This window comes from Hyperolius riggenbachi, chromosome 3 (assembly GCF_040937935.1).
Source record: "Hyperolius riggenbachi isolate aHypRig1 chromosome 3, aHypRig1.pri, whole genome shotgun sequence".
Lineage (NCBI taxonomy): Eukaryota > Metazoa > Chordata > Amphibia > Anura > Hyperoliidae > Hyperolius > Hyperolius riggenbachi.
In genome coordinates this window covers 48,508,344-48,531,100 of record NC_090648.1, presented here as the reverse complement: position 1 = coordinate 48,531,100, position 22,757 = coordinate 48,508,344, and the positions used below count along the sequence as shown (strand labels likewise).

The following is a 22,757-nucleotide window of genomic DNA, read 5'->3' as shown; positions in this document are numbered from 1 at the left end:
CTTTGCCTCTAATACATTTAGCCACAGGCCCTAAATAAGCATGCAGCAGATCAGGTGTTTCTGGCATTATTGTCAGAACTGACAAGAATAGCTGCATGCTTGTTTCTGGTGGGATTTAGACACCACTGCAGCCAAATAGGTCAGCAGGGCTGCCAGGCAACGAGTATTGTTTAAAAGGAAATAAATACGGCAGCCTCCATACACCTTTTACTTCAGGTGTCCTTTAAAGTTTAACAAACATTAATGCAAACTGGAATAATCAGGATCAACTGGGATTTTGCTGATGATGAGTTGGAGATTCTGGCATTTCAGCCAGTGGCGTAGCTAAGAAGCCATGGGGTGCAAGTTTAGCTTTGGGGGCCCCCCAAGCATGCTCTAGATAACAATTGATAAAACAAACCAAAATCAATCCAGGACAACCACAGTGTCATCGGTGCAAGAAGGGGATGGGAAACTGTGTGTTAATGATCACTGCTATTCAAATCAACTATAGAAGTGATCATTACCAGCACAGGGCCAATAAAGAGCTAATACTGTGGTTGAGGAAGGGAGGGGCCCCTCTGACCCAAGGGCCCCGATGCGGTCGCTACCTCTGCACCCCCTATTGCTACGCCACTGGTTTCAGCCAATTTTGAAACTAAACAAGAAAAAGAGCTGCACAAAACCATCCTATTTAATAATATGCAAGTGTCCCTGCGTCCTCCTTGGTCTCTGTGTCCTTGGGTCCATGCTTTTTGCTACTGCGCATGTGCGCAGCATGGACCTGGACAGCCGTTGAGACAGGAGGATAAGGACAGCCGGGCGGGTGTGCGCGCATGCGCACTGTTAATGAGATCTAGAGCCCGTTTTTAAACCGGCTTCGGTCTACTAGTTATACAGTACTATAATTCTGGTGGGTTGCACAGTGCAATCCTGGTGACAGCACCCCTGCTCTCTGATCTATGGTTTTCTACTTGAAAGTGGATATTAACCGAGCATATGACACTATATTAGTGTTTTCTTTTGAGGTGTTGTTACAGTACATTCTGGTGGAGAATGTGGAGCCCTGGGATAGGATAATGATAAAGATTGGATAGGATCCTGTGGAGCATAGACTTTGGAAGATTGGACATTGCTTGCCTCCTTTGAATAAGTACTGGTCATGCCACACTGCTGACTTGTCATATGGAATATATTGACCTCTCTGATCTATGGTTTTCTACTTGAAAGTGGATATTAACTGAGCATATGACACTATATTAGTGTTTTCTTTTGAGGTGTTGTTACAGTACATTCTGGTGGAGAATGTGGAGCCCTGGGATAGGATAATGATAAAGATTGGATAGGATCCTGTGGAGCATAGACTTTGGAAGATTGGACATTGCTTGCCTCCTTTGAATAAGTACTGGTCATGCCACACTGCTGACTTGTCATATGGAATATATTGACGTTTTGTAAATGAATTATAAGAATATCCCATTTAAACGGCCACACCCCTACAACCTGCCATAGGTTGTGTAGTAAATCAAGCCAAATGACTCCCACTAAATCCATATAACTGACGTCCTCATGGCACATCATACTCCTTTCTGTTATCCTTCACTAAATAAGTGAAGGATAGAGAAGACCAGGTAGTACGGGTGCTGGCGACGCTTCAGTACAATAGGCACCCCATAGACCGTAATGTTAATTGCAGTGCCAGTGGGTAGTCCGGTCCAACCCTAAATTTCATAAGTAGGCGGGGGAGATATCGGCAGATGGAGTTTTTAGTACAAAGGCAGTACTAACATTGGCAGGGTCAGCGAGGATAAGGCTTTGATAGAGAAATGGTTCAAGTGAGACTAGGGTTAGAATTAGTCATAATAAAATATTGGTAAAAAATACAGATATTCTATTGTCTTACCCATTGCCCAACATTGCCCAATAGTAACAAATAGGTAACTTTACCGATATTCTACTGTCCCTGGCAGCCCAATTACAGCGGCCCTCTCTTAATGTATAACAATCACTGATGATCATAATCAGTGAATTACGATAACGCAAAACTTTGCGTACATTTTTACAATTACGCCTATACGGAATTACTAATTGTTAATACAACTGATTTTGTATAAGCATTCATCATTACGCATATTTTACGCATAATTTCGTGCAGATTTTGGTGGTGAATACCAAAGCCCCCATACATGCTATTGCTACATATGTTAAGCAGAATAGTGGGTACAAGTAAAATAAAAAATCTTTCAAAAAGACCTTGTGGTTTTTGAGAAAATTGTTTTTAAAAATGCAAAGAAAAATGTTTTTTAAACTAATTTTTCTGAGTTTAAAAAACATTTTTTCTTTGCATATTTAAAATCTTTTTTCCCAAAAACTACAAGGTCTTTTTTCACTTGTACCTACTATTCTGCTTAACATATGTAGCAATTTTGGTGTCAATAGCATGTATGGGGGCTGTGCTATTCACTGCCAAAGTCGGCACAAAATTATGTGACAATTACATGAAATGTTACAAGAAATTACGAATAACCATGCAAAATCAATTAAATGTACAAATCATAATTATGTTTAGGTGTAATTGTGAAAATGTACGCAAACATTTGCATAATCGTAATTAGCTGGTTACGATCATCACTAGTTGGCACAAAATTATGCGTAAATTACACGTACTGTAAATTCATTCATAATTATGAATGCTTACAGTTACATACGGAATTAATATGCTTTTCCCTGAAATTTCACATTATGATTACGATGTGCGAATGCATAATTACGCATAGGCGTAATTTCTGCTCTTCACTAATAACAATGGTACTTTTAATATAATTAAATGTCAATGCCTGGATGACTACTTGGGGAGCTATAGTAAAACAATTGCAGACAAACTGGGTGAGTATAGCTTCATGTTTTGCAAGTGCATATCAAAAACCTTTGTACTGTGTTACTATCTAACATTTTTCATTACAGGCACCACCTGCTATAATGGTGGTAATTATAATGGATCTAAGTGCGTATGCCTTGATGACTACATGGGAGCCTATTGTGAAATTAGTGCGGTCAGACAAGGTGGGTAAAGCTACATGACCTGCAAAGGTACATCAGAGACTTTATTTTTCTGTCCTGTATTAAAGTTTAACAAACTTTGAATTAAAATGGTACAACATGTATCAGTCATCTTCCTGTCTGGATCAAAGAATCATCTTCTTGCATCTAGCAGTCATACTGGAAATGCACTTCTAAAGTTAAGAAAACTTCCTAACACTTTGTAAATGCAGATATAGAAATTGTCACTAGAGATGGATCGAACGGTTCGACTGCTAACCCATTTGCGCGAACTTCGGTGGTTCGCGTTCGCAGTGAACCGCGAACTATATGCGAGTTTGACCCGCCCCCTACACTACATCATTAGGGTCAACTTTGACCCCCTACATCACAGTCAGCAGACACATGGTAGCCAATCAGGCTACACTCCCTCCTGGAGCCCCCCCCCCTTATAAAAGGCAGGCAGCGTCAGCCTTTTCAACTCACTCATGTGACTGCAGTAATTAGAGAAGGGAGAGAACCTGCTGTAGACATAGGGAAAGCTTAGTTAGGCTCTTGTGTTAGGCTTGTTAGCTTGCTCCTTGCTGATACGCTAAAAAGCAACCCTCAACAGCTCTTTTGAGAGCTAATGTTGTTCTTGTGATCTATTTTTGTGTGTGTGTGTGTGTGTGTGTCCCGCAGACACTTGTGTTGCATATACAGCCCTGTCAGTCAGTCTTAGCTGGCCCTTGGCCTCTTGGTAATTCCTACTGTGCCACTGCCAGGCCCAGCACATTCAGTGACTACCTGTGTGTGTGACAGCTGCACATTTGTAATACCAATCACTGCACCTATCTACGTGAGCGCATGTAGTGTTATATACCACCAGTCACTGCACCTGTTCACAGTACCTGCGTGTGTTACAGCTGCACATTTGTAATACTAGTCATTGCATACCTGTTCACTGCACCTGTGTGACTGCACATTGTATTAGTCAAGTCAGTGCATAACTTTCACTTCATCCCCCCCAATATGGGCAAAACAGGCAGAGGCAGGCCACCCGACAGGTCTGTTTGAGGTCATGCTATCATGATTTCATGCAGCCCTGGACCAAAGTACAGGGTTCAGAAGGCACGTGCCATCAACTACCCAAGATTGTCAGGACGTAGTTGACTAATTTAACACAGAACACCTCATCTTCCTCAGCTTCTGCACGGAATCGTGACATATCTTCCTCCTCCTGTTTTGATTCTGGCACCCCACTTAACACTCAGTCAGCCGCCACCACCCCCACAGTGCCATCATCCCAAGGCTAAGCGGTGTGGACTTTTTTTTCATGTGTCTGCCACAGATGAGACCAATGCTATCTGTACTGTCTGCCACCAAAAATTGAGCCGTGGAAAGACCAAAACCCGTGTAGCTACAACTTCTTTATGAAGGCACATGATGACAAAGCGCAAATTGCAATGGGATGACCACCTGAGGAACAGCAGCACACAAAAAAGGTGATACCCAACCTGTACTGTGATGTTGTAAGGCAAGTGGTGTCATCTCTGGCACACAGCGTTGGGTCAAGGGTCCATCTGACCACGTGGTCTGCAAAGCACAGTCAGGCCTGCCCACAGACTAAGTCAGTCCCCACACACAGCATGTCTGCCTGCATGCCGTGTGACTGCCTGCCCCAAGACTAAGTCAGTCCCCACACAGCATCTCTGCCTGCAGGCTGCTTGACTGCCTTCTCCGCCACCACCAACAGGGTCCAGGACTCAGGTGGATTTCTGAATTTTTAAGGCCGCTGCTAGCAACAGCCGCTATAATAATTTTTCTGGTGCGCGTGCCTAATTTTTCTGACTGCACTGCAGCTACAACAACAAAACGAAAGGCATGTACATGTGTCAATTACCCTTTGTGATCGTTACCTTGCCGCGGTGAAGGGGCTTGCGTATCACAATGAAGCAATGACAGCCAGCTGTATGAGTGTCTCGGGGGGTGGCACACCAAAGATAATAAGGTCGTTGCTTCATTGTGGACAGACCAACTTCGATCAGCTGGACAGTCACTGTTGTTACAGTATGTCATTGAGCTACCTCAGCCCGGCGACCATATGGGCTTGAAAACCGCCAAGGCCTGCACTCTAGCCATGGTGTGCATCACAAACAGCTGTTTGCGGTGCGTTGCACAGTGAGTTTGGTGTGTCAGTGTGAAGCAGTACACTAATTACACTACCTAATTGATGTATACACATGCAAGATGTTTTAAAGCACTTTAGGCCTGCAATTTAGCATTGCAATGTGATTTTTTCTGCCCTTAAAGAGACACTGAAGCGAAAAAAAAATGATGATATTATGATTTGTATTTGTAGCACAGCTAAAGGCTCATACACACGTCGGATTTTTGCGAACGACCCGTCGTTTGAACGTTCCGGCGGATCGCTGAAAACCAGTCTTATCACCCGAACGATAGTCTGTACTAGTGTTGGGCGAACATCTAGATGTTCGGGTTCGGGCCGAACAGGCCGAACATGGCCGCGATGTTCGGGTGTTCGACCCGAACTCCGAACATAATGGAAGTCAATGGGGACCCGAACTTTTGTGCTTTGTAAAGCCTCCTTACATGCTACATACCCCAAATTTACAGGGTATGTGCACCTTGGGAGTGGGTACAAGAGGAAAAAAAATTTAGCAAAAAGAGCTTATAGTTTTTGAGAAAATCTATTTTAAAGTTTCAAAGGGAAAACTGTCTTTTAAATGCGGGAAATGTCTGTTTTCTTTGCACAGGTAACATGCTTTTTGTCGGCATGCAGTCATAAATGTAATACATATAAGAGGTTCCAGGAAAAGGGACCGGTAACGCTAACCCAGCAGCAGCACACGTGATGGAACAGGAGGAGGGTGGCGCAGGAGGAGAAGGCCACGCTTTGTGAGACACAAAAACCCAGGCCTTGCATGAGGACAAGAAGCGTGCGGATAGCATGCTTTGTACCGCCATGCAGTCATAAATGTAATAAAGATAAGTGGTTCAATAAACAGGGACCACGCGGCAACGCTAACCCAGCAGCAGCAGACGTGATGGAACAGGAGGAGGCGCAGGAGGAGAAGGCCACGCTTTGTGAGACACAACAACCCAGGCCTTGCATGAGGACAAGAAGCGTGCGGATAGCATGCTTTGTACCGCCATGCAGTCATAAATGTAATAAAGATAAGTGGTTCAATAAACAGGGACCACGCGGCAACGCTAACCCAGCAGCAGCAGATGTGATGGAACAGGAGGAGGCGCAGGAGGAGAAGGCCACGCTTTGTGAGACACAACAACCCAGGCCTTGCATGAGGTACCGCCATGCAGTCATAAATGTAATAAAGATAAGTGGTTCAATAAACAGGGACCACGCGGCAACGCTAACCCAGCAGCAGCAGACGTGATGGAACAGGAGGAGGCGCAGGAGGAGAAGGCCACGCTTTGTGAGACACAACAACCCAGGCCTTGCATGAGGACAAGAAGCGTGCGGATAGCATGCTTTGTACCGCCATGCAGTCATAAATGTAATAAAGATAAGTGGTTCAATAAACAGGGACCACGCGGCAACGCTAACCCAGCAGCAGCAGACGTGATGGAACAGGAGGAGGCGCAGGAGGAGAAGGCCACGCTTTGTGAGACACAACAACCCAGGCCTTGCATGAGGTACCGCCATGCAGTCATAAATGTAATAAAGATAAGAGGTTCCATAAACAGGGACCGGCAACGCTAACCCAGCAGCAGCAGCAGCACACGTGATGGAACAGGAGCAGGCGCAGGAGGAGAAGGCCATGCTTTTTGAGACACAACAACCCAGGCCTTGCATGAGGACAAAAAGCGTGCGGATATAGCAGCAATGCTTTTTGCCGCCATGCAGTCATAAATGTAATACAGATGAGAGGTTCAATAAACAGGGACCGGAAACGCTACACCATCCCAGATGTTCATTGGTCATGTTACTTGGTTGGGGTCCTGGAGTGTTGCGTAGTCATTTCCAATCCAGGATTGATTCATTTTAATTTGAGTCAGACGGTCTGCATTTTCTGTGGAGAGGCGGATACGCCGATCTGTGACGATGCCTCCGGCAGCACTGAAACAGCGTTCCGACATAACGCTGGCTGCCGGGCAAGCCAGCACCTCTATTGCGTACATTGCCAGTTCGTGCCAGGTGTCTAGCTTCGATACCCAATAGTTGAAGGGTGCAGATGGATTGTTCGACACAGCTACGTCATCTGACATGTAGTCCTTGACCATCTTCTCCAGGCGATCGGTGTTGGAGGTGGATCTGCACGCTTGCTGTTCAGTGGGCTGCTGCTGCATGGGTGTCAGAAAATTTTCCCACTCCAAGGACACTGCCGATACCATTCCCTTTTGGGCACTAGCTGCGGCTTGCGTTGTTTGCTGCCCTCCTGGTCGTCCTGGGTTTGCGGAAGTCAGTCTGTCGGCGTACAACTGGCTAGAGGAGGGGGAGGATGTCAATCTCCTCTCTAAAGTCTCCACAAGGGCCTGCTGGTATTCTTCCATTTTGACCTGTCTGACTCTTTCTTCAAGCAGTTTTGGAACATTGTGTTTGTACCGTGGATCCAGAAGGGTATAAACCCAGTAATTGGTGTTGTCCAGAATGCGCACAATGCGTGGGTCGCGTTCAATGCAGTCTAGCATGAATTGAGCCATGTGTGCCAGAGTCCTACCAGAATCCTCATCATCCTCTTGTGAGCGTTGTGATAGTTGTTGTGATGCATCATAGTCGTCACCTTCCTCCTGGTCTGCTTCTGCTGACCATTCGCGCTGAATTGTGGAAGTCCAACGTGCACCGCTCTGGCCCTCGTCAGTGGTGGCATGAAATTCCTGCTCCAACTCCAGCTGTTCCTCCTCCTCTTCTTCGTCATAGCTGCTGGGGCCAGCGTTCCCTGAGGCGGATGGCCTGATGTTGGTACCATCACGCTGATCGTTTTCTCCTTCAGATTCCCCCAGTTGCATCATGACAGCTGTTTCCTTGATTTTCAACATTGACCTCTTCAGTAAACACAGCAGTGGTATGGTAATGCTGACTGAAGAGTTGTCACTGCTCACAAGCAACGTGTTGCTAAAAATTTTGGAGGACTTGGCAGAGGTCCAACATGTTGGCCCAATCGGATCCACAGAAGCTTGGCAGCTGTCCGGATGCGCCTCGGTACTGCGCCGTCATGTACTGGACCACTGCACTCTTCTGCTCACAAAAGCGTGCTAGCATGTGCAGCGTAGAATTCCAGCGCGTAGGGACATCACACAGCAAGCGATGGTGGGGGAGATTGAAGCGCTCCTGCATCTTGGTGAGTGCCCCCGAAGCAGTACTGGAATTTCTACAATGTTTGGCCACTCGACGCACCTTCAACAGAAGATCGGCCACGCCTCGGTATGTCCTCAGGAACCGCTGAACTACTAGGTTCATCACGTGCGCCAGGCAAGGGATGTGTGTCAGCTTAGCCAACCTTAAAGCGCGAATGAGATTACTCCCATTATCACACACAACCATGCCCGGTTTCAGGTCCAGCGGTGCCAGCCACAAATCCGTCTGTTCCTTTATTCCCTTCCAAATTTCCTCCCCTGTGTGCTGCTTATCCCCAAGGCAGATCAGCTTCAGCAACGCTTGCTGACGCATGCCAACAGCTGTGCTGCACTGCTTCCACGATTCTACTGCTGCTGGGTTAGCGTTTCCGGATGAGGTACAGCTTTGAGATGCGTTGGAGGAGAAGGAGTCAGAGAGGTAGGTGCTGCTGTTGTTATCCAGTGGGAGGGACGGCGGTGCAGCTGTTTGCGGCGTGGGCAACACCCGCGCCGTAGCAGGTGAGGAATCGCTGCCAGGCTCCACAAGGTTCACCCAGTGCGCGGTAAGGGAGATGTATCGACCCTGTCCGAACGCACTCGTCCAAGTGTCAGTGGTGAGGTGAACCTTGCAGGCAACGGCATTCTTCAAGCTTCGGGTTATTTTGCTGACCACGTGCTCATGCAACTCAGGCACTGCAGAGCGCGCAAAGTGGTAGCGGCTGGGAACCACGTAACGTGGGATGGCCACTGACATCATGCCCTTGAAGCTGTTTGTCTCCACCACTCGATATGGCAGCATTTCGCAGGCCAGAAGCTTGGCTATGCTGGCTGTTACTGCTACGGCCCGGGGGTCATTTGCTGGCAATTTCCTCTTGTGCTCAAACATCTCCGACACAGACAACTGAACCGTAGCGCTGCACACGGAAGGGCTGTTGGTTGTTGTGTTTGATGAACACTGGGAGACCTCAAGAGCACTACTCCGGAAAGTGACAGTGTCAGCGTCGTCTGATGTTTGTGAATGTTGTGAACCACGCAATGGCTGGGCTACTGCTGCTGCTGAGGCGGGTCTGGTGGTGAGTCTGGTGAACCCAAGGGAGGCAGTGTTGCTGGTACCCTGTCCTGCCACGTTTGCCCACAGAGTGGGATGTTTGGATAGCATGTGGCGGCTCATGCTGGTGGTGGAGAGGTTGTTAATACTTTTCCCCCTGCTCAGGCGGGTCTTGCACACCTTGCAAATCGCCATGGTAACATCCTCAGTGCAGTCTTCAAAGAAAGCCCAGACTTTGGAGCACCTGCCTCCTTGCTGGCGATTTCTGTTTGCTCCTCTTTTGCCTCTCACTTGAACTTCCACGCTTGTGGTGCCTGAAATTGCGCGCCGCCTACCTTGTGGCACAAGGCGAACTCGTGCAGCAGTGGGTTCTTCAACAGACTCATCTGTGCTGCTGCTACGACGGCGATGTTCTCGTTCAGAAACAAAATCTGGGTCTATGTCCACATTGTCCATACCCTCCTCTTCCATCTCCTCAAACTCGTCATATGTCATTGTGGGGGGCCGCCGCCGTGGAGTAGAGCTCCCCAGAACAACCTCTGCGCAGCTCACTCCAACGTCGTCTTCCAGATCTTGTCGGCCGACCTCCTGCAATTGCAACCCCTCCTGCCCAACTTGCTCTGGGATTTGGGTTTCCGAGTCCTCCTCGGACTCGCCTTGTATTTCAGTGCGCGGTGCATTTCCCACAGTTAATGGTTGTGAATCCGGGCACAACATTTCTGGCTGTTCCTCCATTGACCTTTGAAAGGTGGAAGTTTGTTGGGCTGGGAATAGCTCCTGCGAATACCCCATTATGTCCTGAGGTAATTAATCGGACTGGTTATCTGGCAGTTGTGTGCGTGGTGTCGCTGCCGGTTGTGTCAGCTTTGTGCCCACTGGCTCCTTGTAACTGGCTGAGGACTCGGACCTCGTGCGTGATGTGCTGGTGCTGCTTAACCCACTGCTGGATGCTTGAGAGGTCATCCAAGTAATTATCTGGTCCTGTTCTTTTGGATCTGTGAGGGTTGTTGTCCTGGACAACATGGGCGGTATTGAGTGGGTTTTCTTGGGTGCTCCCCTGTGGCCTGTACGTGAACCGTCAGGGGAAACACCTCTTCCCTTGCCCCTTCCTCTTTCACCGGATTTCTTCCTCATTTCACTTATCCTTACAGTACACGCTGACTGGCAGCAGTACAGTGGCAGTACAGAAATGCTATACAGTACCACTATTCCCAGCAGCGACACAGAGCACAATGCTATACAGTGGCGGGTGAGCGGTGTACCACTATTCCCAGCAGCGACACAGAGCACAATGCTATACAGTGGCGGGTGAGTGGTGTACCACTATTCCCAGCAGCGACACAGAGCACAATGCTATACAGTGGCGGGTGAGCGGTGTACCACTATTCCCAGCAGCGACACAGAGCACAATGCTATACAGTGGCGGGTGAGCGGTGTACTACTATTCCCAGAAGACACAGAGTGGCAGTAAACAGAATGCTATATAGTGTGGCTGAGCGAGGTACACAGAGTGGCAGTGAACAGAATGCTATATAGTGTGGCTGAGCGAGCCGTGTACTACTATTCCCAGCAGACACAGAACAGTAAACAGAATGCTATATAGTGTGGCTGAGCGGTGTACTACTATTCCCAGCAGCGACACAGAGCACAATGCTATACAGTGGCGGGTGAGCGGTGTACTACTATTCCCAGAAGACACAGAGTGGCAGTAAACAGAATGCTATATAGTGTGGCTGAGCGAGGTACACAGAGTGGCAGTAAACAGAATGCTATATAGTGTGGCTGAGCGGTGTACCACTATTCCCAGCAGCGACACACAGCACAATGCTATACAGTGGCAGGTGAGTGGTGTACCACTATTCCCAGCAGCGACACAGAGCACAATGCTATACAGTGGCGGGTGAGCGGTGTACCACTATTCCCAGCAGCGACACAGAGCACAATGCTATACAGTGGCGGGTGAGCGGTGTACCACTATTCCCAGCAGCGACACAGAGCACAATGCTATACAGTGGCGGGTGAGCGGTGTACTACTATTCCCAGAAGACACAGAGTGGCAGTAAACAGAATGCTATATAGTGTGGCTGAGCGAGGTACACAGAGTGGCAGTAAACAGAATGCTATATAGTGTGGCTGAGCGAGCTGTGTACTACTATTCCCAGCAGACACAGAACAGTAAACAGAATGCTATATAGTGTGGCTGAGCGGTGTACCACTATTCCCAGCAGCGACACAGAGCACAATGCTATACAGTGGCGGGTGAGCGGTGTACCACTATTCCCAGCAGCGACACAGAACACAATGCTATACAGTGGCGGGTGAGCGGTGTACCACTATTCCCAGCAGCGACACAGAGCACAATGCTATACAGTGGCGGGTGAGCGGTGTACTACTATTCCCAGCAGACACAGAGTGGCAGTAAACAGAATGCTATATAGTGTGGCTGAGCGAGCGGTGTACTACTATTCCCAGCAGACACAGAACAGTAAACAGAATGCTATATAGTGTGGCTGAGCGAGGTACACAGAGTGGCAGTAAACAGAATGCTATATAGTGTGGCTGAGCGAGCGGTGTACTACTATTCCCAGCAGACACAGAACAGTAAACAGAATGCTATATAGTGTGGCTGAGCGAGGTACACAGAGTGGCAGTAAACAGAATGCTATATAGTGTGGCTGAGCGAGCGGTGTACTACTATTCCCAGCAGACACAGAACAGTAAACAGAATGCTATATAGTGTGGCTGAGCGAGCGGTGTACTACTATTCCCAGCAGACACAGAACAGTAAACAGAATGCTATATAGTGTGGCTGAGCGAGGTACACAGAGTGGCAGTAAACAGAATGCTATGTAGTGTGGCTGAGCGAGCGGTGTACTACTATTCCCAGCAGACACAGAACAGTAAACAGAATGCTATATAGTGTGGCTGAGCGAGGTACACAGAGTGGCAGTAAACAGAATGCTGAGCGAGCGGTGTACTACTATTCCCAGCAGCGACACAATGACTGGGGGGACCCTGGCTAGCGTGGCTGGAGCGCGAACTACCCTGCCTGCCTACCCAAAGCTAAACCCACAGACAAATGGCGGAAATATGACGTGGTTCGGGTATTTATTTACCCGAACCACGTGACAGTTCGGCCAATCAGAGCGCGTTCGGGTCCGAACCACGTGACCCGTTCGGCCAATCACAGCGCTAGCCGAACGTTCGGGGAACGTTCGGCCATGCGCTCTTAGTTCGGCCATGTGGCCGAACGGTTTGGCCGAACACCATCAGGTGTTCAGCCGAACTCGAACATCACCCGAACAGGGTGATGTACTGCAGAACCCGAACAGTGGCGAACACTGTTCGCCCAACACTAGTCTGTACACACGCCGGATTTGACGTGCGAACAACGGAACGACGGAACGTTCAAACGACGGGTCGTTGGCAAAAATCCGACGTGTGTATGGGCCTTTAGAAATAAAACATTAAGATCAGATACATCAGTGTAATTGTTTCCAGTACAGAAAGAGTTGAGGAACTCCAGTTGTTATCTCTATGCAAACAAGCCATTAAGCTCTCCAACTAAGTTAGTCCTGGATAGGGCTGTTATCTGACTTTTATTATCTCAACTGTTCCTGGACTATTTACTTTTCCTCTTCTAGAGGAGAGGTCATTACTTCACAGACTGCTCTGAAAGACTCATTTTGAATGCTGAGTGTTGTGTAATCTGCACATATTATAGAATGATGCAATGTTAGAAAAAACACTATATACCTGAAAATAAAAGTATGAGAATATTTTCTTTGCTACTAATCTTCTAGTAATTATTCATAGTACACAACCTATTCACTATATCATATATTTTTTTTTCGCTTCAGTGTCTTTTTAAAACGCTGCTGTGCGTCAAATACAGATTTTTCCCTGGGACTTTTGGCGTGTATCCCACTCCCCCATGCAAAAACTCAGATGTTAGACCCCTTGAAACATCTTTTCCATCAATTTTGTGGCCAGCATAAATGTTTGTAGTTTTCAAAGTTCGCCTCCCCATTGAAGTCTATTGCGGTTCGCGAAGTTCGCGTGAACCCAAACTTTTGCGGAAGTTTGCGTTCGGGTTCACGAACCAAAAATCGGAGGTTCGAGCCATCTCTATTTGTCACAACTACAACTCCTGTGGTAAGATACACCACATCTTAACCACTCTTGCTGGGAAAATTCCCTTTTTGCAGACATGGTGAAAATCTCCTTTCTTCCATAGGTAGAAAGCTCATGATCCGCTCATGATCCGCTCATGATCCACAAATGAACTTCAGAAACTTGTTTCTGTCCTGATTTGAAAATTAAAATGGTTTCATAAATAATAGTGGGGCAGAAGACATTTAATTGTGTAATTGAATAGACTACCATCAGCTATCATTTTCAAAAGACTTTTTAAATGATTCAAATTAAGCTCCTTACAACCATGGCAACAGAACAATGGTTGGTATTTTAGAAAGGTGCCTATAAGTTCCGATTTCTCTGCCTATGTATTAGAAAAATCATGAACACAAGCTGTGATAATTACCTAAGACAACAAAGATGGTGTTGGGTTTTTTACCCAGAGCAAATAGTCAGACCTTGTTTTATTTTAACCTTATTCTTTTTGAATAAGGTTAAAAGAAAACAAGGTCTGACTATGTGCTCTGAGAAATTTCTCAATCCTGGCTTTAGTGTTCTGTTCCCATGCCTAGATAAATCAGACCAAGTAACAACCTGGCATGCACAATTGGCCTGGTAGACAGGGTTTGGCAAAACTATTATTGGGAATGGGCCCCCCACTCCCTCAGCACCCATCAATCAACGCCTAAATGGTGCACGCATATTGTCTAAATATACACATGCACTATGAATCAATATGTGCTGAAGCTTTTACGGTAAGCAAAACATTTAAAGTGGACCTGAACTCAGAAGATCTTCCTCTCTGCTCTAAAATATACGCAACAGCAGAATAACCTTTATAGAGAAACATTTATTTGTAATAGCCAGTGGTGGGATAAAATTTTGCATAATGTGAAATTTTGCATCGAAATTCGCAATTACGCATCGTAATCGTAATGCGAAATTTCAGAGAAAATTGTAATTCATTTTGTATGTAATAGTAATAATTCATAATTTTGCGTAATTTTTCACGTAATTTTCACATAATTTTGAAAAATGTGTGCCTACTTTGGCGGTAAAAATTCCCCATACATGCTATTGCCAATTGGTTATGGACTGCTAACAGGGGAGCCTGCGGCGAACTAGGACACCGGGAGGAGAACGGGAAAGCTCTATAGGACCCAGAGCCTCCCCTCTCCTTAGGTAAGTATCTGTTTTATATTTTTAAAAATGCTTCCGATTCCCTTTAAAATGGACCTGAACTCAGAATTCCGCTCTAAAAGATACACAACAGCATAATAACCTTTAAAAATATATTTCTTTGTTACAGCTGATACAAATATTAAAATAAATCCCCAGTGACTCTACTTTCAGCTTTCATGGAAGCAGACACATTGTTCACATCCTGTGCTTTTAAATGAGCTTATCTGCTGTGGCAGTCAGGTGGCCAAGGGAGGAGATCAAATTACAACTTGTGATTAGACACAAATGAGTTAGACAGGCTAAACTCTCTAAATACATACAGGGTACATTTCTCTCTGTTTTCCTTCTGTCCTGTGCAAGAGTTCAGGTGCATTTTAAGCCCATAAACATAGTCCAAATACTGGTAATTCCCATCAATGATCATAGTTGATAAAATATGATAATCTTTTCCCAGCTCCTTTTAAAGAGAAAATTGCGCAAAAGGTGGATCAGCGCAACACCAGGCCGCCTCCGAATGGCCTCCATCAGAGATGCGCTGAGCCCCCCCAGGAACTACAAACGCACCTTGAACCCAAACAGAAGCTCTGCATATACACCAAAAGCATGGCTGTTAAGTGGGAGCAGCTGACCAAAAACGAATTACATTAGTACATAGCAAGGAAATGAGCAGCGCTACTTAAAAACAGACTAGTGCCTACCTGCAAAAGAGTGCAAGCCCCACTTGTGGGGTCGAATACACACCGAGCATACACATGACCCGTCTACCACTAGAGGAGGATGCCGCACCCAGGCTATGCATATACATAGGTTAGGATTTAGTTAGTGTTAGGCCCCTCCCATGGAGGATTGACTTCTTTGCAGTGGGAGGGACGAGTACTTAATAGGTTGCATGCAAGCTGTTAATGGAAACCAACATCCTCCTCTACTGGTAGACGGGTCATGTGTATGCTCGGTGTGTATTCGACCCCACAAGTGGGGCTTGCACTCTTTTGCAGGTAGGCACTAGTCTGTTTTTAAGTAGCGCTGCTCATTTCCTTGCTATGTACTAATGTAATTCGTTTTTGGTCAGCTGCTCCCACTTAACAGCCATGCTTTTGGTGTATATGCATAGCTTCTGTTTGGGTTCAAGGTGCGTTTGTAGTTCCTGGGGGGGCTCAGCGCATCTCTGATGGAGGCCATTCGGAGGCGGCCTGGTGTTGCGCTGATCCACCTTTTGCGCAATTTTCAATTTTCGATTTTATTTGATTAGCCGCACCCAGGCTATGCATATACATAAGTTAGGATTTAGTTAGTGTTAGGCCCCTCCCATGGAGGATTGACTTATTCGCAGTGGGAGGGACGAGTACTTAATAGGTTGCATGCAAGCTGTTAATGGAAACCAACATCCTCCTCTAGTGGTAGACGGGTCATGTGTATACTCGGTGTGTATTTGACCCCACAAGTGGGGCTTGCACTCTTTTGCAGGTAGGCACTAGTCTGTTTTTAAGTAGCGCTGCTCATTTCCTTGCTATGTCCTTTTAAAGAGAACCCGAGGCGGGGTTCTAACAACGAAATCCCCATACAGAGGCTGGGTCTGCCTATAGAGCCCAGCCTCTGTTGCTAGTTAGATTCCCCCTAAATCCCCCCTGCGCTGAGCGAGACCCCATAAATCACAGCCGCGTGTTTACCTCCTCCTGTCAGTCACGGCGCTCCCCCCGCCTTCTGAATCGCTCCGGTCCCCGCCCGCGTCCCTTCCCTCCAATCAGTGGCGAGGGAAGGGACGTGGGTGGGGACCGGAGTGATGCAGGAGGCGGGGAAGTGGCGAGACTGGCACTGTGGAGGTAAATACAGCCCGCTCTGACACGCTCTGTGTCGGCAGCGCGGCTGTAATTTACGGGGTCTCGCAGAGCGCAGGGGGAAGTTAGGGGGAATCTAAATAGAAACAGAGGCTGGGCTATATAAGCAGACCCAGCCTCTGTATGTGGATTTCATTGTTAGAACCCCGCCTCGGGTTCTCTTTAAGAAGCAATAAGTTTATTTAAGGTTATTCACTGCTGAGTCACACAAGGCAGCTTTACATACATCATAAAAATGGTGTGAGCAGCAGTCAAATCTGCTGTAAAGTGAGAGATAATGCAATCATCAATACACATGGTTCTAAATATGCCTTCGTAAACAACAGTGTTGCAGAAGTACAAATGATTACCTGCACTGGAGTAATAAAGGTGAAACTCAAAAAAATAGAATATTGTGCAAAAGTCTATTTATTTCATTAATTCAACTTAAAAGGTGAAACTAATATATGAAATAGACTCATTACATGCAAAGTGAGATATTCCAAGCCTTTATTTGTTATAATGTTGATGATTATGGCTCAGACCTCGTTCATACTGGAGGCGCTTTGTGATTATTATTTTTTTAAGCACATCGATTTTCAAAATCGCCCTGAATGCGCTTGTGCAATCATTCCCTGTTCACATCTGAGCATTTTGTTTCCAATCCGCTCAGAAAGCGGTGCCTGTACCATTTTTGAGGTGATTCCGCCTCAATGGAAGGTACAGGAAAAACACAAAACGCTTACGAAATTGCTTTGTGCAGCGATAGTGTTTGCATTTTTAAGAATAAATACATTGTATTTATTCTTTTCCAGATCAAAGAGTTTAATTCCTGACTTGAGTCAGGGAGTGAATTTAAAAAACGCTCAGGAAAAGAGCATAGAAAAGCGATTTTCACAAAAATGCAACGCCCACCCAAGTACCGGGAATCGGAAATAAAAATTGCGTCAAAAATAACAAAACACAAACACAATGGGAACGAGGCCTTACAGCTTATGAGAACCCCCAAATCAAAATCTCAGACCATTAGAATATTGTGACAATGTTCAATATTCTGGGCTCAAAATGTCAGACTCTAATCAGCTAATTCATCCAAAACACCTGCAAAGGGTTCCTATTTCATATATTAGTTTCACCTTTTAAGTTGAAGTATTGAAACTAATGGATTTTTGCATGATATTCTAATTTTTCGAGTTTCACCTGTATATAATATAATTATCAAAACCTAAGAAAGTGAAGCAAGGTAGGGCACAGTATTAACATTATATATACAACCTTAAATCCAGTGAAAAAGGAAGACAGTGTCCTTTTATTAATCCAAATAACATGGTTAGTGACAGAGTAAGACAGCATGTATAAAAAAGGAGTATGGGTGCTGAGATAAAGATTATGCTGGTGCTTGTCTTATGTATCGGCTTGTTCACAAGTCTTTGGGCAGACCTATACCTATAGGTAATGAATAAGATCCTCAGTGCTGCAACTCAATTCATCAGTACCAGTGAGTCTAACCAGTATAAATGATCAATGAGATGCAAATATTTCTGAGTTCATGCAAGCTTATGTAAAATTGTATGCAAATTGATGCACCTTGAAAATGGACCAATCAAGTCCCACCAAGGTTTAAATTGCCAAAAATTCTACATAAACTCGGAAATATTTGCATCACATTGATCATCCCTACTAACCAGCCAACACACCAAAGGTGCAATTTTAAGCCAAAGTAAGGGATGACTGGGTCTCCACCTAGATATGGGCCCATTTAGGCCAGTTTATTGAACTAGTGCCACAGTACAAAAGAACATTTCGGTCAATGTGACCTTGACCAAGTGCTAAGTAAATCATAGCTATGGCATTAGCCATGACTAAAGCTTTACTACTGTCCAATATGCAAAAGCTTTCTTTGTGATGTCTGGATTCTGAATAAAGTTATCAAGTGATTTTACCCCATCTGGTCTGAGCGATCCATTCACTGCAACTTTTGGAAGGGTTGGATTACCTGGTCCTGACTCCCAGCGGGGATGGGAGTCAATTTTGATCGGTGAGTTACTAAGATCACGCTCAGATTTCAATCTCAGTTGTAAAATGTTCCTGCCCCTCCTCCATTTATAAACTGATCTCATTGGCCAGCTGCCATGATTGCTAATTGTGTAATATTGGTGGATATCCTTCTCATGTTTCCCCTGAGTTTTCTACAAGGAGATATTTTTAAACCTTATTAAAGCGGAATATAACCCTGCATTTCAACTTTGCTCTAAAACATTATTTACAGCATATTATATGCAACCAGCATTTTTTTTTACTAGACCAGCATTGGAAGGGTTGAACGCAGAGGTTTAAAGTTCCGTGGAGAGATATGCAGAAGTTCAGATAGATACATTTAACTAAATAGAATGTAACAAGTAATAAATGTTACACACTCTTTGGCTGTCCTCCAGCTCCTTCTCAGTCAGAGAGAGTGAGTCGCATACCACACTTAGTTACATTTATCTAAACAAAATGTATCTATGTAAGCTTCGGATGCGTCTGCAGTTCTCTTCAGGAACTTTAAAGCTCTGTGTAACCCTTCCAATGCTGGTCTAGTAAAAAAAAATGCTGGTTGCATATAATATACTGTAAATAATGTTTTAGAGCAAAGTTGAAATGCAGGGTTATATTCCGCTTTAATAAAAGAGTTTTAAAGCTTCCACAAAGCAAGAACTCAAAATAAGTCTGATATTGCTTTTTACCTACTTTGTGGCACTTTTTCAGATGCTAAGTTATGAAAAGTTTTTTTTTTTTTTTTTTTAGATAAGATGGAAAATTATCCTTTTGGAGAAAACTAAGGAGAAAAGTTCACAGGATGTGGCCCAATGGCTTTTTATTTACCTCTTCTTAGAGAATTCAGCCTGTGAGCCTTCATATGTGGGAAGTACTTGTGCGTTAGGGATGGTCGGAAATGCCAATTCCACTTCCAAATTCCAATGCCGATTTCTGAATTTCCGATTTTCTGATTTACGAGGAGTCTTTTTTTTAATGCCATTTTTTGCATTATCTGATTGGCCAAATACTTTCGAGTTGACTTAGGAGTATTAGACCAATCAGAGAATGCAGAATTTTGCTGCGGTAACCAGAATACCCCAGAGATTTTAGCCCATTCACAAGACTAAGGGATACTTGGTAGTATTCGAGTCTTGTGATCGGTCTTAAATTACCATGGTAATCTGATTTTCGTGGAAAAATTCTGCATTCTCTGATTGGTCCAATGCTTCCGAGTTCTGTGATAGGGCTAAAACTAGTTGCGGTTAATCTGATTCCGGGGGAAATCCGATTTTGAAATTCCAATGTCAATTTCTGATCGGAAATGTGGATATTTTAATTCCACTGAATCTGAATAAGCCTCCCTAGCCTGCGTGCTTTTCAGCAACCATTGTCACTTACAATGTGGCAGTAAAATGCAGGCGACAATATTTCTGTATCCATATACAGAAATCATAAATGAATAAAATCATGAATAAACAAGCCTGAAGGTAGCAGAGAAATAAAACAAAATCATAAGTTGAGTCCATATTAACATTCACATTTTCTGTGCATGCACTTAGTGTTTTCTTAAAGGAAAACTGAAGTGAGAGGGATATGGAGGCTGCCATATTTATTTCCATTTAAATGCACATTGCCTGGCATCCAGCTGATCCTCTGCTTCTAATGTTTGTGGTCATAGACCCTGAACAAGCATGCAGATCAGATGTTTGACTAAAGTCTGATTGGATTAGCTGCATGCTTGTTTCAGGGGTGTGATTCAGACACTAGTGCTGCATGAAAGATCAGCAGGATGCCAGGCAAATGGTATTGTTTTAAAGGAAATAAATATTGCAGCCTCCATATAACTCTTGCTTCCGTTATCTTTTAATCACATTTTTCATTCATGTTTGCCTTAAAGGATACCTGTAAAAAATATGGCAAAAACGGCAAAAATGACACCTTGTGTGTGTATGGGGAAGTAGTGCAGAGGCTTACAGCAATTCCCTTGCCCCAGTGTTGGCCTCCATTTCCCTGCAAAGTAGTCTGTTCCAAAGTCCTGGTTGGCGGGTCGGCACATGCGCAGTATGTCCACGGGAGAACGCACTCACTCTTACAGGAAGACGTACCGAGAGTGCGCACGCATTGGACGTGAGGTCAGCCGGGAGCGTGGTCACAAGGTGCCCAAGCGGACATACTGCGCATGTGCAGTGTAGTATGTCTGGGTCAGAGAGGGCAGGCGTGCCGACCAGGACTTTGGAACGGGCCATATTGCAGCAAAACAGAGGTTCATGGCGGGCAAGGGAGATGTGGTGAGCTTTTGCACCACTCACACTGTGTCATTTTTTGCCATATTTTTAGGACTAAGGTATTCTTTACATTTCAGTGATAATACAACTATAATACAGTTATCTTATAAAAATGAACTACTACAACCTTTAAATATAGTACTTGGAACTTAAAGTCAAGAAAAATGCTCATGTAATTCTCAATCGTTCCATCTTCCAGGCACAACTCCTAAGACCACAAGTAACCTTATAACATCTACAACAAGCAAGACAAGTCCTTCCACCACCAATGTAGTCAGCACAACTTCTTTGACTCCTGAGTTTAGTACAGATTCTCTGACATATGTAACAACGGAAGAAGTCACCTCTGACATTATAACCTCGACAACCTACTTGGAGTACACTACAAAATCCATTAGTAGTGAAACTACCAATGATGCCAGTACTTCTGAAAATACTAATGAATCCACTACTAAAGATGAATCTACTACAGATAACATTGCCTCAGAAACCTCATGGGGACATACTACTACAACAGAACTAACTACTGAAAGAATCACGGATTACAAAACATCTGAATTTGCTGACACCGAAACAGAGATTACTAATAATTACACCACTGATTTGACTACTGCTACAAGTTCTTCTGATTCTACTGCTGAATCGACTACTGACTACATCACATCTGGAACCACCAGTGAAATTACTGCTGAGACCTTCACTGACCACTCAACACATGAGTACCCTACTCTGACTCTCCCTACAACAGAAAGTACTTATGAAACCTCTGCTGACCACTCAACAGAAGAGGCCTCCACTCCTCTACCTACCACAGACATCACTGCTAAAACTTCCACTGACCGCTCGACAGAAGAGACCTCTACTACTATAATTACCACAGACATTACCACTGAAACCTCCACTGACCACCTAACAGAGGAAGCTTCCACTCCTCTCCCTACCACAGAAATCACCGCTGAAACCTCCACTGAGCACTCAACAGAGGAGTCCTCTACTCCTTTCCCTACCGCAGAAATCACTGCTGAAACTTCCACTGACCACTCAACAGAGGGGGCCTCCTCCCCAATCTTTACCACAGAAACAACTGCTGAAACCTCCACTGACCACTCAACAGATGAGTCATCTACTCCTATAACTACCACAGACATTATTTCTGAAACCTCCACTGACCACTTAACAGAGGAAGCTTCCACTCCTCTCCCTGCCACAGAAATCACTGCTAAAAGCTCCACTGACCATTCAACAGAGGAATCCTCCATTCCTCTCCCTACCACAGAAATGACTTCTGAAACCTCCACAGATCACTCAACAGAGGAGGCCTCCACTCCTATCCTTACCAAAGAAATCCCTGTTGAAACTTCCACTGACCACTCAACAAAGGAGGCATCCACTCCTCTACCTACCACAGACATCACTGCTGAAACCTTCACTGACCACTCAACAGAGGAGGGCTCTACTCCTCTCCCTACTGCAGATATCACTGCTAAAACCTCCACTGACCGCTCAACAAAGGAGGGCTCTACTCCTCTCCCTACCAAAGAAATCACTGCTGAAACCTCCACTGACCACTCAACAGAGGAGGCCTCCACTACTCTCCCTACCAAGGATGTCACTGCTGAAACCTCCACTGACTACTCAATGCAGAAGTCTTCTACTCCTTTCCCTACAACAGAAATCACTGCTGAAACCTCCGCTTACCACTCAATTCCTTTCCCTCCAACAGGTGTGACTGCTGAAATCTACACTAGCCCCCCAACCCCTCTCCCTACAACAAGAGTGTCTTCTGAAACCTACACTGGTCTCCCAACACAGTGGTCCTCTACTCCCTTCCCTTCAAAAGCAGTGACTGCTGAAATCTACACTGGCCTCCCAACAATTGAGTCCTCTACCCCTCTCCCTACAACAGGAGTGACTTCTGAAATCTACACTGGTCTCACAATGCAGGAGTCCTCTACT

The 22,757-nt window shown here is 45.2% G+C and overlaps 1 protein-coding gene across 1 annotated transcript in view; it reads left to right on the top strand.

Moving 5' to 3' along the window:
- The first annotated feature begins 2,958 nt into the window (after positions 1–2,958).
- The window catches only part of LOC137560951 (mucin-17-like), a 72,248-nt gene continuing 52,449 nt past the window's right edge, over positions 2,959–22,757 (top strand). Inside the window, exon 1 of the mRNA XM_068272139.1 lies at positions 2,959–3,042. Coding sequence (XP_068128240.1) covers positions 3,006–3,042 — 37 coding nt within the window. The 5' untranslated portion in view covers positions 2,959–3,005. The remainder of the gene's footprint in view (positions 3,043–22,757) is intronic.